This window comes from Lolium rigidum, chromosome 3, assembly GCF_022539505.1.
Source record: "Lolium rigidum isolate FL_2022 chromosome 3, APGP_CSIRO_Lrig_0.1, whole genome shotgun sequence".
NCBI classification, from domain to species: domain Eukaryota; kingdom Viridiplantae; phylum Streptophyta; class Magnoliopsida; order Poales; family Poaceae; genus Lolium; species Lolium rigidum.
The window spans coordinates 2,845,888-2,863,196 of NC_061510.1; the positions used below are offsets into that span (position 1 = coordinate 2,845,888).

Below are 17,309 nucleotides of genomic sequence, written 5' to 3' on the forward strand. Positions count from 1 at the left end.
GAAAATATTAATAATTTCAGACTTCTAAACGTGCATATAATTAGTAAGTCGTTGTCTCATCATGTGTTCATATGCGATCTATACACTTGTTCACACTTCACTTTCCAGACATCATGGAAAATCTGCTTGATCTCCCATCCAAACTATTCAATAGATCGCAAACTAATTAAGGATCAGGCGATCAGCCATACGCAGAATTGCGGAAAGAGGATCATGCATACCGTCTAAAGATTAAAAAAACCTGCATGCATGATATGGTTCTGAAAAGGAAAAGCATGCCTCCATGCATATATCTGCACGTACCAGTACTCATATACTACCCCAGTTTATGCCTTTCCTTCCAGCAGATGCACTCTGATCATGAAGTTCAAACAGAATGTATCTTTTCTAACGCAATCCACTTGACAACTATAGATGCCTTTTCTTCCAGATGCATACTCATGCATATGAATGAATATATAAAAAGATATCGGTTAGATACGCAGTAAGATATATTACGTCTATATATATATATAAGCCTGTTAAATTTATATGAGATCGAAAATGGCATTATTAACAAAAAAAACGTAATACCTACATGGGGTCAATGAATATGGAACTAGCTATCTATACACATGAAATGCTCATCTTGTCAAAACAAAATGCAGAATTGCAATATAGTGGTAAGTCAAGTTTCACTGATTCATCGATGAATAAGTTATCCAATAACAAACAAAAATAGCTCGACGCAAGAGAAGATTTTCCATGTTACCAATATGGTATCAAGGAGAAAGGAATTTATGGTGCATGCATGTTGTCCACACAGTAATATTACCAAGCTACTATCATTTCTAGACAAAGTGTCAACTTGGATTGATGTAAGCTTGTCTGTCCATGTCGAAGATGCAGAATAATAGATACTAATTGGATTAAGCATGAAAAGCCACAAACCAAAATGATGTTTTGTACTTGTATAGTGCTTAATGGTTATCACCCGAAAGATTAATGTGATTTTATTTCGTCCTATATCAGAGGAGTCTAAAGTGTACATGCCTAACAATACCCATAGGCTCATCTTACAAGATGCTTATATTTAAGTTGTATATATAGGCCTAAATCTTCTATTTAGACAAAGGAAGAGATCACTCTTTGTCCTAGGCACAAATCTAATTATTGTTGACTATAACAATATGTAGCTAGTAAGTACATTTCCTTTTTAGGGGTCAGTTTTATGTATATATTAAACTTAGTCAAACCAAGCAAATCATGCTCCTGATGGCATGGCCTTATTACTAACATTCAAAATAATCACATGCAATCAACTTAGACTACTCAAAAAATAAGTAGTAGCCAAACAAATAGATGAACTGAAAGTGTGTACCACTACGGGAGAATTGCCGTACGCCGACGGCCAGGCGATGTGCCGACGGCCAAATGTCGGGACCGTCGGCACAGGAGCCTCCGGAGTGCGGCGACGAGGATGGCCGTCAGCGTTAAATTGGCCGTCGGTACAGTCGGAGGTGCCGACGGTCACCGTCGGCACAGCTTCGGCCGTCGGCACGAGACCCGGTCCGGCCGTCGGCACAACATTTTTTTCCTTTTTTTTTCACTACAGACTGTCGTGCCGACGGTTATACCGTCGGCATAGCTTTTTCCTATTTCTCCACGGCAGTCTTCAAAAAAGCATAACTAAATCATTCTAACTGAGAAAAATAAGTATAATATATCAAATTTTGCAGAAAAACAAGATCTATCATAGAAAAATATTAAAAATAGAATATTTCAAATACATAATAAATTTTCTTAGAAATGAGCTATAATGTTCGAGGTTTCATGGCTTTCACGCACGCCAAAAATGAAAAAATAGTCGCTCGTGGGTCGGATTAGAAATCCGCGTCCGAGGTATTGCTTACCATCATAGGGCCCACACACGTGCCAAATATGACCTTGTTTTGGCAAACTATGCCATGCCGAGACCGTTTCCCACCTCATTTACCATGAAATCCATAGAACTCCGGACGTGATAGCTCTTTTCGTGAAGTGTTTTTCAAAATAATTGCCGTATCCCAGTTTTGACAAACTGAATAGTTACTATGATATATAAAATGATGCCACGCGGTTCCGTGGGATTTTTTGATTTCGTTAAAATTGCCATCTGGCTAAAACAGCCCCCCGGGACATGCGGTATCGCCGTACCGGGCGTGCGGGTGCACCCATTCGCGAACAAACTAAACGGACAAAAATTAGCACATATAATGATGCGTCGTAGAACTAAAAACATTTTTTCCGGAATTTTTGGAGCGAATGATAGTTGACACCTAGTTCAAATCCGGTCAGTTTCCAGCGGATTCAGCGGGAAACCGCCGGAAGCCGTATGGGTTCCCAAAAAGCTAACGCGTGCATATGTTATGTGATAGGTGGTGCGTAGGTGGTCTACTATCATCGCACGGAGGTTTCACGTCATACCAAAATGCGCCCCATGTAGCTGCTTCAAAAATAAAAATCGTTTGGGCACGCTAAAAATGAAAAGTTGGTCGCCCGTCGCTCGGATTAGAAATCCGCGTCCGGGGTGTTGCTTCCCATCCTAGGGCCCACACACGTGCCAAATATGACCTCATTTCGGCAAACTATGCCATGCCGAGGCCGTTTCCCACCCCATTTCCCCTAAAATCCATAGAACTCTGGACGTGATAACCCTTTTCGTGAAGGGTTTTTCAAAATAATTGCCGTATCCCAGTTTTGACAAACGGAATAGTTACTATGATATATAAAATGACGCCACGCGGCTCCGTGGGATTTTTTGACTTCGTTCAAATTGCCATCTGGCCAAAACAGGCCCCCCGAAACATGCGGTATCGCCGTACCGGGCGTGCGGGTGCACCCATTCGCGAACAAACTAAACGGACAAAAATGAGCACATATAATGATGCGTCGTAGAACTAAAAACATTTTTTCCAGAATTTTTGGAGCGACGGATAGTTGACCCCTAGTTCAAATCCGGTCAATTTCCAGCGGATTCAGCGAGACACCGCCGGAAGCCGCATGGGTTCCCAAAAAGCTTATGCATGCACATGTCATGTGATAGGTGGTGCGTAGGTGGTCTACTATCATCGCACGGAGATTTCACGTCATACTAAAATGCGGCCCATGTAGCTGCTTCACAAATAAAAACCGTTTAGGCACGCTAAAAATGAAAAGATGGTCGCCCGTGGCTCGGATTAGAAATCCGCGTCCGGGGTCTTGCTTCCCATCCTAGGGCCCACACACGTGCCAAATATGACCTCATTTCGGCAAACTATGCCATACCGAGGCCGTTTCCCACCTCATTTCCCCTAAAATCCATAGAACTCCGGCTGTGATAGCCCTTTTCGTGAAGGGTTTTTCAAAATAATTGCCATATCCCAGTTTTGACAAATGAAATAGTTACTATTGTATATAAAATGACGCCACGCGGCTCCGTGGGATTGTTTGACTTCGTTCAAATTGCCATCTGGCCAAAATAGGCCCCCCGGGACATGCGGTATCGTGGTACCGGTCCGCGGATGCACCCATTCGCGAACAAACTAAACGGACAAAAATTAGCACATATAATGATGTGTAGTAGAACTAAAAACATTTTTTCCGGAATTTTTGGAGCGAAGGATAGTTGACCCCTAGTTCAAATCCGGTTAGTTTCCAGCGGATTCGGCAGGACACCGTCGAAAGCCGCATGGGTTCCCAAAAAGCTAACGCGTGCACATGTAATGTGATAGGTGGTGCGTAGGTGGTCTACTATCATCGCACGGAGGTTTCACGTCATACTAAAATGTGCCCCATGTAGCTGCTTCACAAATAAAAACTGTTTGGGCAAACTAAAAATGAAAAGATGGTCGTCCGTGGCTCGGATTAGAAATCCGCGTTCGAGTTCTTACTTCCCATCCTAGGGCCCACACACGTGCCAAATATGACCTCATTTCGGCAAACTATGCCATGGCGAGGCCGTTTCCCACCTTATTTCCGATAAAGTCAACCAGATTTAAACTAGAGGTACTTGATCTGATGCTCATGTTTTTGGGTAAATTAACTTTGTAGGTTCTAAATATGATATGGATGTCATATTTGTATTCCTCTCATTTTTCTGATCAATTTAGACTTATTATTTGCCATATTCGCATTTAATGATATTAATTATTCCATATTAAATAAAACAGATAAAAAATAAAATAATTTAGTTATTTTTCAAATTCTATAGTATTATTATTTATATATACTCATTGTTGTTTACTTAAGTAATTGTTTAGAATTCAAAAATATAGAGGTGTGGCATCACGGTCAAAGGGTTAATATGATTGATATGGTAGTATTAACAACAAGGTGTCATTTGTTTCATGGAAGCTCATCCGAAGAGAACCAGAAAGTTAAGCGTGCTAGGGTGGGAGTAGTGTGAGGATGGGTGACCAACTGGGAAGTTTGACTACAAGTGCAATTTGACCTAAGATTAGGTGTACTAAGTGTGATTGTGAAAGATTAACAAGTAAAAAAGAATAAGAAGAAAATTGAAAAAAAAATATTTTTTTCAAAAAACATAATTTGAATTTTTTTTTAAAAATAATTTGAAAATTTCGAAATCCTATGCCGACGGTTATACCGTCGGCACAACAATCTGTGCCGACGGCCAGTCTGTGCCGACGGTGATAGGGTAGTCCCCGACCAGAACTATGCCGACGACGCTACGCCGACGGTCACCGTCGGCACAGCCTATGCCGACGGCCTTCCTTGCTGTGCCGACGGCTGGCGGCCGTCGGCAGAGTGCAGCTCTCCCGTAGTGTACCCACATATCAATGTTAAAAGAAACAAATGAAAGAAATGAATGAGCTAAACACCTAGTTATTTGGTTTTCCATTGATTCTATTAGAAATCTAGGTGCAGAAATTTAGTATTTCATCTACAATCTCACTCAACTCTTTTGAATGGCCGGTAAGAAGATCGAAAAAACATTCCTTTAATTCAATCCATAGTGGTTGAGTCAGATAAGAGTGTACGTTGCCTAGAAAAAAAAGATGAGAGTGTATGATCTCCAAACAAGTCAAGGACGTCTATCCAAAGGCAATAGCCACAACGGTACCAAGTCCAGGCTGAATCCCTGACAAGGTCATATGGATGTAGGAGAGACGGAACTAATGACTCAAATCAAGATCAAACCTATAGGCAGGCAGCTACATGCATCCTGGACTGTGGTATCTCTCATCTCATCTCCTGCCAGTAATTACTCTCTTCTGCAGAGTATATATCACTGCCCCCAGTACCTGAATTCAGATCCCCATTACGTGCAACTGTGCAAGTGTATACTTAATTAACTGTGCCATGCAATGCTTTGCAGTGGTACTGTACGTGTCATGAAATGCTTTGTAATAGTAGCAGTACGTACAATACGCAATGTGTTCTGCAGTCTTGCACTATATCCACATTCATCTCTCTCTCTCTCTCTGGGGGAGAACCGAAGGGCAGCAGGAGGGAAGGATCTACAACTGCTCTTTAACGGACAGCTTTAATTCTTCTTTTTACTCCCCGGTGCAGAAAGGCCGTCTGGGCTGGGCTGGGTTGGCATGCATGCGTACACAAATCTTGGCATTTCAGATGGTATGTACAGATGGTGTACTATACCCTGATGAACATTTCACACACTAGGCATGCTGCCGTGGTGCTGCCTCAGAAGAAACAGCAGAGGCAGCAGGGGAGAAGGAATTGCATATGGGACAAATGCGCAAGCCAAATCAAGGAGTGCAATAGTGCACTCTCTCTGCGTGTGTGGAGAGAGAGAGGTATGAATGTATGCAATTGCAGCGGCATGCATGTGTAGGAGAAGGATTTAGGATCTGACCTCCAGGCCTCTCCCATAACTGACTGTCCTAGCAAGCAAGCTATAAAGAATGCTGGCCCTGGCCCTGGCCTGGCCCTGCCCTAGCTCTCCCACATTTTAAAGGGCATCACCGGCCTCACCTACAGCTAGGCTTAGCTGCTTCTTTGGAAGGAGAGCCCAATTGACCTGCATGCCCACACTAGCTAGAGCCAGCAACAACAAGAACAATCCATGTGCCCATCTACAACATATAGTTAATTAAACATTGCATTCCATCGACAAGATACTTGTGTGTATAATTATATAGCGGTGTGTGTTAATTGTTATCATATGTGGGGGAAGCTCAATGTGTTTCATTTTCTTCTTCAACATTAGATAGGAATGGCAGTGTCTATTTTGGTTCCCCCCAAGACGAAAGAACAAGATATCATGTTAAGACAATTTAAATATATAATTAAGCACAAGGTAGGGGCAGGAAAGGAATGGAAAATCAGAGGAAATCGAAGCAAGAAATTATGCATCAAGCTAGAAAGAATATATTTTTTTGGTTGCTGCTGCTTTGTTTTTTCGTGTTTCTTCTCACACTGCACTGGCTAATTAAAGAGATATCTTGAGCTATATACGAAGAGAGATTAGGAAGAAGCTAGATGAGTACTCCAATGTCCATGCATGCACCGGCGGCCGCCGTCGCGCGCCGCTGTTGTTTACTTCTCCTGCCGGCCTTCTTGAGTCTCGACCACATGACCGGCGGCGGTTCCGTTTCTGTCAGAATTGGAGTAGTAGCAGTAGTGGTGGATCGTAGTGTACCACCGTCCACTTTTTAGTGCTTCACAAGTCAAGATTCAAAGAGCACCTCGCTTTCCCGGACGACGACGACGTCGAGGACGCCGGCGACAGCAGCTGCAGCGACGGCGGCGCCATCCTCCCGGGGCCTCCGAAATCGTCCTCGGTGGTGCTCGTCGCGCACTCGAGGTTCACCCCGAAGAGCCTGACCCGCTTCGACCCCGACGTCGCCACCGACGGCTCCGGCTGCCCCGGAGCTACCGCCAGGCGAACCGGAACTGACTCCAGGACCACCGACTGGTGGTGGTGGTATTGCTGCTGCGGCCGGTAGAACAGCACCTGCCTGCCGGACGCCGCCTCGTAACCATCGTACCCGACGTGTCGCCGGGTGTGGTGGTGGTGGGCGTCGTACTCGTAGACGGACACTGGCGAAGGCGCCTGCATGAACATCCTGCCTCCTCCAACTGGGTGGTGCGTGGTCCACGGCGCGTAGGGCACGGAGGGGATGGCGAAGTGGGCGCGGTGGTGCGCGAGCAACGGCGCGGCGACGACATCGGGGCGGCGGCGCCAGTCGATGAAGAGCCTGTCCCTCGCGGCCTCCCCGACGCCGCGGCCGAAGGAGACGGTGTCCCCGGCGTCGAGGCGCTTCTCCTTGACGAAGCGGCTCCAGCCCTTAGTCATGACGTAGCTCTGGCTGCTGTTCCAGTAGGAGTATCGGAACCGCCACGGCTTGCCGGCGCGGTCCTCGAAGCTAAGCAGGAGGCCCTTGTCGGTGGAGGAGGCGTCGAGCGGGAAGTACTTCTCCGCGTGCTGCTTCGGGATCACCAGCCTGTTCAGCTTCCCCACGTCGCTCGGCGTCACCACCTTGTCGAACATGTGCTCCTTCTCCACCGCCGCCGCCGGCTGATCCGGCGACGGGCATCCTCCGCCGATCCTGTCTTGCCCGTGCTCGGCAGCACCAGCCGCCGCCGCCGTGGAGGCCCTGATTGCGGTGAACTCCATCAGAGCAGACCTCACCACCGATCGATCGAGAGGTAGGTTAGGTAGGTAGATGCCTCCTCTTTCCCTTCACTTGCTTGCCTTGCTTCTCCTTGACCTTTGACCAGCAGCTAGCGCTGCAGCTGGTGCTGTGCTGCTTCAGCTGGTCTGTGACTACTATTGTTAGTATAGGATTTGGCCGGGCTTATTATAATTGGCAGGAAAAGTGCACCCTCTTGGATCGGTTAGTGGATGGCAAACTGAGAAGGAATTTAGAATTCCGGTGTGTCTCTCTCCTGGCCGACTAGGTTGAGTTTCTTGGAGGTTGCGGACACTTGAGATCGAGCAAGAAGAGGCCGAGAAGGACGAGGAAGAAGGAGGTCAGGAGGATGGAGAGAGGGTGGGGGAAGAAGTGGAGGTGAGCTAGATGCGTGAAGGCTGATGAGGAGTGAGGAGTACTGTGAAGGTTCTTCCTTGTGGAAGAATGAGGGGGTGGAGGGAGATGAGGATAGATGGATGGATGCTTACTTTTGGCTTGCTACCAAAGGTAATTGTCCTAGCTTAACTAGTGTGTATATATACGTGTGTGTTTGTGTATGTACAGGGAGGGGGGGGGGGGGGGATGGTGGTGTAGCCTGAGAGAGGGAGGAAAGAGTGGGCACAATACAAGTAGCTTGCTTTTTAAAGGGGGGATGACTGATGAGAGAGAGGGATGGGGCTTGAGAGGGCTTGCTAGCTAGGGAGGGGCCCATGGATTATCTGGTTGAGCTCATGTGAGCTTGTCCTTGTCATGCTATAGGGAGAGACTTTATGTGAGTTAGGCAGGTGATGAGGAGCCCCAAAATGCCAGTTGTTAGATCAGAATTTTCTACATGCTAGTGGTAGGTATCGAAATAGCTGTATTTTATGTGATATTTTGGCTGAATATATGATTTGTTTGTGTAGAGTATTGTTTGACGTCATCCGAGTCTTTCATATATGGGAGATTATATTCTATTTGATGTTGAGAAATGAAACTATCCAAGTGTTTGCTAGCTAGCTGTATCAACTGGTGGCTATATTATTGCATTGCAATTTGACTTGAGTTTGCATTGTCTCTTCGTCCCTTCCGAACTTTCCTTGAACTTTCGGGTTAAGTTGGCAAAAGGTAATGGTTATTGGAGCCTATATGTCTTAGTTGACTTCTCAGTCAATAATATAAATGTGTTCATCCAAATCTAAAAAATGTCTCTATATCCTTTAAAAAAAATATCTGAGTCCATTGACAAATAACTAACTCCTTGATGATTTTACAAATATGTTCATATCAATCTAAGAAAATGCTCATGTTGGAGTAATAATTTGACCATCCGGTGAAAAAAATAGATAGTTTTCTCAGAATTCAGGATATATAGATCGAATTGTACCAGGTTTTTGATTGGGGGTTTAAGTAATTTCCAAGCGATTGAGAAATAGCGAATCTGAAGTAATAATTTTGCTATGATATAGTTTTGTTCTTTTGGCAGCACTAACCTATCATCATAATATATTTAATGGACTCATATATGTAAACATCTGGATATTATTATCATGCATATGCTTAGTCTTAGCTGGCATCACATCCAGATGCTAAGTTTGAACGGTATTGCTGAAACCTGCACAAGATTGATCTGCCACTGAAAACCGAACATGGCTGTCTTATTTTGTTGGTGTATTAAATTGAAGTGATTGCATAATATGTTTACATGCTTCCTCAAATCTCAACACCTAAGATCCCCAAATAAAAACATGAATACATAAAGATAGTACTATAGTTGTAACGTGAGTCTGTTGAGGGCAGTTTTTGATTAGGCCGAACTGGCTCTGAATTTATTTCAGGTTATCTGCTTGCAATATAAAAATTGGATACAGCCTCTGCAGGGCCAGCTACTGTGGCAGGGCAGAGAAGATTAGGAGAGAGGGGTCAGCATGGCTGCTCACATCTGATTCGGCCCCAGGAGTGAGAGGCGCCTATTCTATGGTCACGCATACACATGTGGAGCATACAATAAGGTACAATCTGCAGCTACTTACTACAAGTAGGGGCATATTTTATAAGGTGCATACACATGTTGCTGGGTGTTCACTTGGCACATGAGGTACGCAGATGCCAATATATATATGTGTGTGTGTGTGTGTTTGTCCAGTGGCTGTTTGTTTTCAGGGGTTTTTCCTTTGTTTTGTGGGAGAATCGCGAGGCATTGGGAGGGGGTAGTTGACGGCTGGTTAGACTGCTGAAAGGACTTCTCTACTCTTGTTTGTATTGGTTTAATCAGTTCCACATTTTACTTTTTTTATGACATCGTGTTGGCCGCTAACAAGTTTTGGCTGTAGCGTGGAAGTTTATGACCCAGGACACAACAGTTAAATTACGACAAGTTGTACTTAAGTTACGGTTGAGTGTGCTTATATTTTATTTTTAAACATATGGTCCTAGTAAAGCTACTAACTAGATGGCAAGGAGGTTGTTTAAGCTTTCCGTGCGCCACGATATCCTGCTGGCGCTACTCACCCAATTACGTCTTTAAATTTCTTGTGCGTCACACAGCCTTTATTTTATCAATCTCGAGTAATCTCTGAAAGTAACATTATGGTCCTAAAATAAGAAAGCTACACAATATATGGCCACAAAAGGCTCCTGTATTACTTTCATACAATGTACTCCCTAATGTTGATGATTTCAACCGGTTTGCATGGGTGTATGCAGAACAAGTGGAATAGCTAGGTCCATCTTTGGATGTAATTGCTTATCAAAAATAATAAAAGCATCCTTTATCGAAAAAGCTAGGTCCATCCGCACTTGGCAAACCCTAAGTAGGAAAGCACCTTTTTTTTAATAAAAACATTGAAAAATGCAACTCCACATTTCCTTTAGTTATGACTTTAGAGTGGATTCGAGCAAGCTCAAAGACCTATATTTAGACTCAAGACTTTATTTGTAGTCTGAAGACGATGTAGCTCAAGATCGAGACCGGTTAAAAATTGGTCAAACGTCCACTTCTCAAACAACCTCAAGTTGAGCCCAAAGATGCATTCCAAGTGACCGTATGGGACCAGGGACCAGGGACCAGGCGGCCGCCAGCTCCTTGTTGTGGATCGGCTGAGCACTTTGTTGACCATTAGACGGAAGGATGTGTGCATTGCATTTTGCATGCATGCGTATCTCAAGTGGGCATGTAGCATGTCAATTTTGCAAAGCTAAGAGAACGTACTTTTTTTCTCTCTTTTGCAAAGCAGCTGAGCCCTTCTCTGGGGCCCATTTGTCACAGGACCGTGGATGAAAATAACACTATAATTACCAGTAAGTTACTAAGTTGTACTAGTGTTTTTATTGCCGGTTATTCAAAAATAGGGTTAACTATTTTGTAATTCTGCATGCATGCAGCACGTGCTTCTAGACATTTTTTGTCAGTGAGATGTAGATCATATACCAATAAAGTAGTAGTACAATTTTATAGTTAACTATTGTGTATATTAATCTAGGATGACGTATTAATATGGACACTATAGTGTACAACTCGATCATAATCCTAGCTTGCCAATGAAAAGTGATACTCCACGGCCAGTTTTATGCAGCTTCAAAGTAATGTGAAATGATTCAGACATGATGATTGCTGACAAGATCTACTTTTCTTTAATTACCAGTACTACGGAGTATATATAGGAGATGGAGATTGCAGGTTGACTAGCTGGAAATGCTTAAAATGGGCCCTAGTCTTGACATGCATGTCTAAGACAGTGAATTTTTCTGAGACGTTAAGGGGCACGTATTCGGTCGCCATGGAGACCAGGCAACATAGGAGCTAGCTGCACGCGCGAATGCCCATGCGCATTGTCAATTTGGCACATCGACATCTATCCATTTGTAACTGCCAAAACCAATTTGAGCGATCGTTGAATCGATCAATTCACCAACTTGCAGGATACAATATGTATGCGTTTGACAGTCAGCAAACAAGTCTATTCCCTTCACAAATCAATCCCTGTCAAAGTGACTCCCATGCATTACCCGCTTCTTTTGTATATGTGCTAGTTCACTGTACATGATGACTCCCTTACCTACCAACTTTCCCATGCATTACCCTGTTCTTTTTTACTAAGTTTTATATGTTTAAGGCTTAATTTTGGTCAATACTTTTGTTTGTTATTATGAACTGCATTTTTCTTAAATATCAGCAACCTACAAAAACATGAAAAAAAACTATAACACATAAAAAAAGAAACTAAGGCGAAAAGGCTTCACAGGGTCGCTCTCTCTTGACCTGAACCCTATGTAACCATGACTTTTGAACTTTAAGCTAATATGTATATTGTTAGTCCTCGAGGTTATCTATATGGTTGTACACTGGATCCTTAGATGCCCTTCTGTAGCCAGCGGACCAGCGAGTACGTTATCTAGTATGGCCATAAATGGTGGATCCTCTTGCTCAAATTTCTCTATGTGTTTAACCAAGGATATATATTTTTAAAGTATTTCTATCGCCCCGTTCGATATTCGCATACTTTGAAAATTTAAAAAATCAACGAAAAGTTTCATATTGTTCTAAATTCAAATTTAAAAAATTAAAACGTAGAAAGAAATTAATCCACAATAAATGAACACGTCAATAATCCCAACGCTGCTGGGTTAGACCATCTAGTGAAGGGTTCAAGCCCCAATTATGTATTTATGTTCATTTTATTTTCCGTTTTTAGTGTTTTATTATGCAAAATAGAATATAAACATGTCATGTTTGGTTTTTTTGCGAAAATTATTATTCTTGGGTTCAAACCAACAACCAAATGATTGGACAATAACCGTTTACAATTGAACCAGAAGTAGTACGTGCCAATATAACTATTAAAAGAAATTTTAACTAACAAAAAAATCAATACACACAATATATCTGAATGAAATTCAAAAATAGTCGCCGCCTAGCGAGAATCGTTGATTTCCAGAAGCAAGTCAAAATTCAGCAAAATTAAAATTACTATATGTCGTAGGGGCTGCCCTATATAGTGTTATTGCCATCTTTGTGTATGTTTGATGGTGGGTCTGTGATTATGAGATGATGTATTTAGTGCAATACATTTGTTAAGATTGTCTATGATGTATTTGTAGAGGCATATGGTTACTTTTTTTTAGATGCAACACTCTGTTTATTCTTAATTCAAGATTTTTTGGAGTCTTCCCTTTCTTGAGGAGTATAAGAGAGATGTGTTGGATCATCTCTATGTTAGGAAGTAATGCCCATATGAATGCTTATCAAACATGTTCAAGTCCATCACTATTATGCCACTGATGAATTGTTAGTTTCCACTACAACTTAAAAAGAGACTAGACAAGCTTGGTTGCGGTTAAAATCCTCCACCTATGCATTCATCTTTTTATTTCTTCTTTTTCATTTTTTTTTGTTTTTTTAGCTGCATGCTTCTTTCACTTTTGCATTGATAAAAAAACAGAAAACAATAGTACTATTCCTTGTTTTTATTTTTGGAAGGAAATCAAGTCATAAATGAAGATTTGGAGGAAATCAAGCAAGTTCTTAATTGAGAAGATTGACATGCCAGGCAGGTGACATCTTAACGACCATGGGTATGGTCATCATGACTATACCATGTGAAGGTACCATATGTCACCGCCTTCGCCTCTTCATAAGGGACAACTTTCGTGAAGGGGGCGGAGTGGAAAACTTTTAAAGCTGCCACAGTTCTTCCCTGAACAAAGAAGAGGAGATCCGGAGAAGAATAACTCATCCTTTGATCTTCGCCACAGTCTTCCTTCTCAAGATCCTTCATTCCACCACCAACATCAACATATATACCGAGAGAGAGAGAGAGAGAGAGAGAGAGAGAGAGATTCATCTTTGTAAGAATTAGGGTTGTAAACTCTATTCACATTCAAGACTCTTGATATTGGATTTGGTTTTCTCTTATTTGTGGTTTGCTACGGTAATATCGAGATGAACTCCATTTGCAGTATCATATTCCTTTGTTTAATTCTCCTCTCATGTGTGTGTAAATCCCCTTGGTGTGGGAGATCTAGGGTATTTGTGAGATGTGATGTGCCTAGAATTATTTTCATTTATTTATGAAAGATATTGTTATTACTAATTATGAGATTGATCATCTATGGTTACTGTAATGCTTGTTGTATAATTAGGCCCGGGCAACATGAACTAGATACCTACATAGATGAACATTTGTTGTCTAGCTACTCCGCGAACTCCTAGTAACAGTGGAGATATCAAAGATTAGTGAACATAACTTGATTAGATCGAGGAACCATTATACATAATGTGTTAGTCTGGTGTTACGACCTTAATAACTATGCTGGCTCTTGGTGATAGAAAGAGGTAACTGGAAAATAGTGTCTATCGATCCAAGCATGGAGGAGATAGACGACTCAAGGGTTGCTCCTCTACTTGTATCCTAATATGCAAAAAATAAGTTTCACATACCAGTTGATCTATATGTTCATCCATATGGCATACTAACTATCACGATGAACTGAACCTCTCCGCGCCTAACCTCGCATCTGCAGGAAACTCGGCACACAACGAGATATACTTTGTTTTTCACCACACAAAAATCGCCATGGGCAACGAAGTTGAGGTACGGCCGTGGTTCTTGATGGACCATACCTGACGATTTTTGCTTCCGTGGTGCATCGCAAAAAAAATTATCGTTTTTCAGGCCATCTAGCACCACATAATCGGGAAAAACGTCAGGCATGGTGGCATGGAACATGGTGCATGGTGAATTCGCAGGTGCGCTGACCAACTCAACGTAAATCCGCACCCCCATGGAGTGTAGGGACCAGATCGAAGCCTCTCTAGTGCTTTTTTCGACACATCCTTTGTGGTTCATGTTCTCCGATCGAGCTGTTTATGATGTTGGCTCATGGGTCCCGCATGTCATCCTCTCTGAACAATAAATATTTCCTTCCTTGGAATTTCTTGACACCTGATTTCTGGCTACTTGACTTTTTATTTCGACCCCTACCGCCTTTGTAACGTTGAAGGCTCTGCTGACTCATGGGTCCCGTATGTCATCCTCTCTGAACGATATATGCTTCCTTTCATGGATTTGTGTCCCCTAATTTCTGGCTACTTGACTTTTTCTTTTGATTCCCTACCGCCTCTGAAACATTGAGAATTTTAATGGCTCATGGGTTCCATATGTCATCCTCTATGTACAATAAACGTTGCCTTTCTTGCATTTATTTTTGATCCTTGATTTCTGGCTAATTACCTTTTCTTTCGATCTCCTGCCGCATGGTTAACATTGAGGAAGCTGCTGGATCATGGGTCCCACATGTTATTCTCTTTGCATGATAAACCTTTACTTTATTGGATTTTTTAAACCCGTGGTTGCCTGCCTACTTGAATTTTTTCTTTTGATCCGCTGCCGCCTTGTTAAAGTGGAGGTCGTTGCTGCAAGATAGGTCCCTGATATCAGCCTCTGAACGATAAATGCTTTCTTTCTTGATTTTTTTTAAACCCATGATTTCCTGCCAACTTCACTTTTTCTTTCGAGCCCCTGCCGCCTTGTTGACTTGGTAGGATTATGGGTCCCTAGTGTCAGCCTATGTACAAGAAACGTGTGATATGTCAATTTTTTAACACTTGTATTGCAGGATACTTGCCTTTTTCGATGCCTTCCATTTGATTTTAACTTTTATAAACATTGAGGGTGTTGCTGGATGATGGGTCCCTGATGCCAGCCACTATGTATAGAAAAGTGTGATACCTCGATTATTTTTTACCCGTTATATCACCTTTCGTTTGATTTTAACTTTTAAACATTGAGACACGCTATTGGCTGATGGGTCCCTAATGTCAGCCTCCCCATACAAGAAACGTGTGATATCTTGATTATTTTTTCCTCTTATATGCGGGATACTTGCCTTTTTTGGTTACACTCCGTCTAGTTTACCTTGTTAACATTGTGGCCTTTTTTATTCAAGTTTAAAACACTGCACTTATCTGGTGAAAAGATTTGTATTTTTTTTTTGCATATTAGGAACAATGTATTTCGCTCTGAGCTCTTGCAAGCGGATAAATTATCTTGATTTTTCAAAAACCAACCTATATGTTGAATATCCGTGTTTTTATTGGAGAAGCTTAGGATTTTCGTGTTTTGGAATGGGCTGAAAGGGCACGAGTTGAAAAGGGCATTGTTACTTATTGGCTGGCTTATGCTTTTCCTTGAGTTAAATTAGTCTAGCTCGAAAGTTTGATGGCCTCGATGGCCGGAGGTTGCCTCAATTGAAATATTTATCACTCCATATTTTGGTGGTAGTACTTCTGCCAATCCTCTTTAGAAACAGAGAAGGACATGAGACTTCAAATCAAGTAGGTTGCAATCATTTTTCTGCAAAAGCTATATTTCTAGATAGCTAAGATGGATTTAAATCTGCCCTAGTTCAGGCAGCTCGGGTAAGCTTTCTTACATTAATTAGGCCACGATATGTGGCTCGATGCACTCAACATGAAATGAATATATTTGAATCACGTTATGGGTCCAATCTGCTAGTTCTCTAACACCTTAGCCAAAAATACAATTAATTTTTTCTGAAACGGAAATCCAAAATAAGATGAACACAAACATTAATTTTTTCTGAAACGGAAATCCAAAATAAGATGAACACAAACATTAGTTATCATAATATTTGATCATACATACATACATACATACATACATACATACATACATACATACATACATACATACATACATACATACATACATACATACATACATACATACATACATACATACATACATACATACATACATACATACATACATACATACATACATACATACATACATACATACATACATACATACATACATACATACATACATACATACATACATACATACATACATACATACATACATACATACATACATACATGCATACATGCATACATACATGCAAAGAGCAAAATCTTGCCGCGGTTTTACAATCCATATAATTAGCAATCAGATAAGATAACCATATGTAAGTATAACTACAAATGCATTTGCTAAGAGCTCATGTGAGAACAGAACTAGGAACCCAATAACTTCATGACCAGCATGTCGCAACGCATGCGACGATAGCTCTTGAACTTGAACTTTGATCCAATGTTAAGTTTGGCACCGTCCATGAAATTTTTCCACCTCGAAGTAAAAGTCAAGCGACCATCTAAGGGATTGACGGCGTACGTTCACTCCACTGTGAGATCTTCACTCCGCATGATGAGGGATATCTTTCCCTTCGGCTAGCGTGGTGTCTCTTGGATATACTTTTAGGTAATTTCTACTTCAAAGGAAGAGATACCACCACAATTAGTCAAGATCAATAATGCATTAAACCATGTGAGACTTAAGCAGAGAAGACATCAAAATAAGATCAGTTATGTTGACTGATACGCGCGAAGCGCACGTCTGTTGGGAACCCCAAGTGGAAGGTATGATGCGTATAGAAGCAAGTTTCCCTCAGTATGAAACCAAGGTTATCGAACCAGTAGGAGCCAAGAAGCACGTGAAGGTTGTTGGTGGAAGAGTGTAGTGCGGCGCAACACCAGTGAAACCGGCGCCAACGTGGAACCTGCACAACACAATCAAGATACTTTGCCCCAACGTAACAGTGAGGTTGTCAATCTCACCGGCTTGCTAAAAACAAAGGATTAAGCGTATCAAGTGGAAAATGGTGTTTGTTTGCAAAGAACAGTAAGAA

The 17,309-nt window shown here is 42.0% G+C and overlaps 1 protein-coding gene across 1 annotated transcript; it reads right to left on the minus strand.

The window, feature by feature from the left end:
- Positions 1-6,416: 6,416 nt before the first annotated feature.
- LOC124704567 (B3 domain-containing protein Os03g0120900-like) lies at positions 6,417-7,603 on the minus strand. The gene has a single exon (XM_047236841.1). It carries the CDS (start codon positions 7,601-7,603, stop codon positions 6,647-6,649), a length of 957 nt encoding a protein of 318 aa, XP_047092797.1. The 3' UTR covers positions 6,417-6,646.
- Between the last annotated feature and the right edge of the window lie 9,706 nt (positions 7,604-17,309).

What these genes read in the sequence shown, in the direction of transcription:
- LOC124704567 (XM_047236841.1), bottom strand. Translation starts at nt 7,603, where the DNA reads ATGGAGTTCACCGCAATCAGGGCCTCCACGGCGGCGGCGGCTGGTGCT.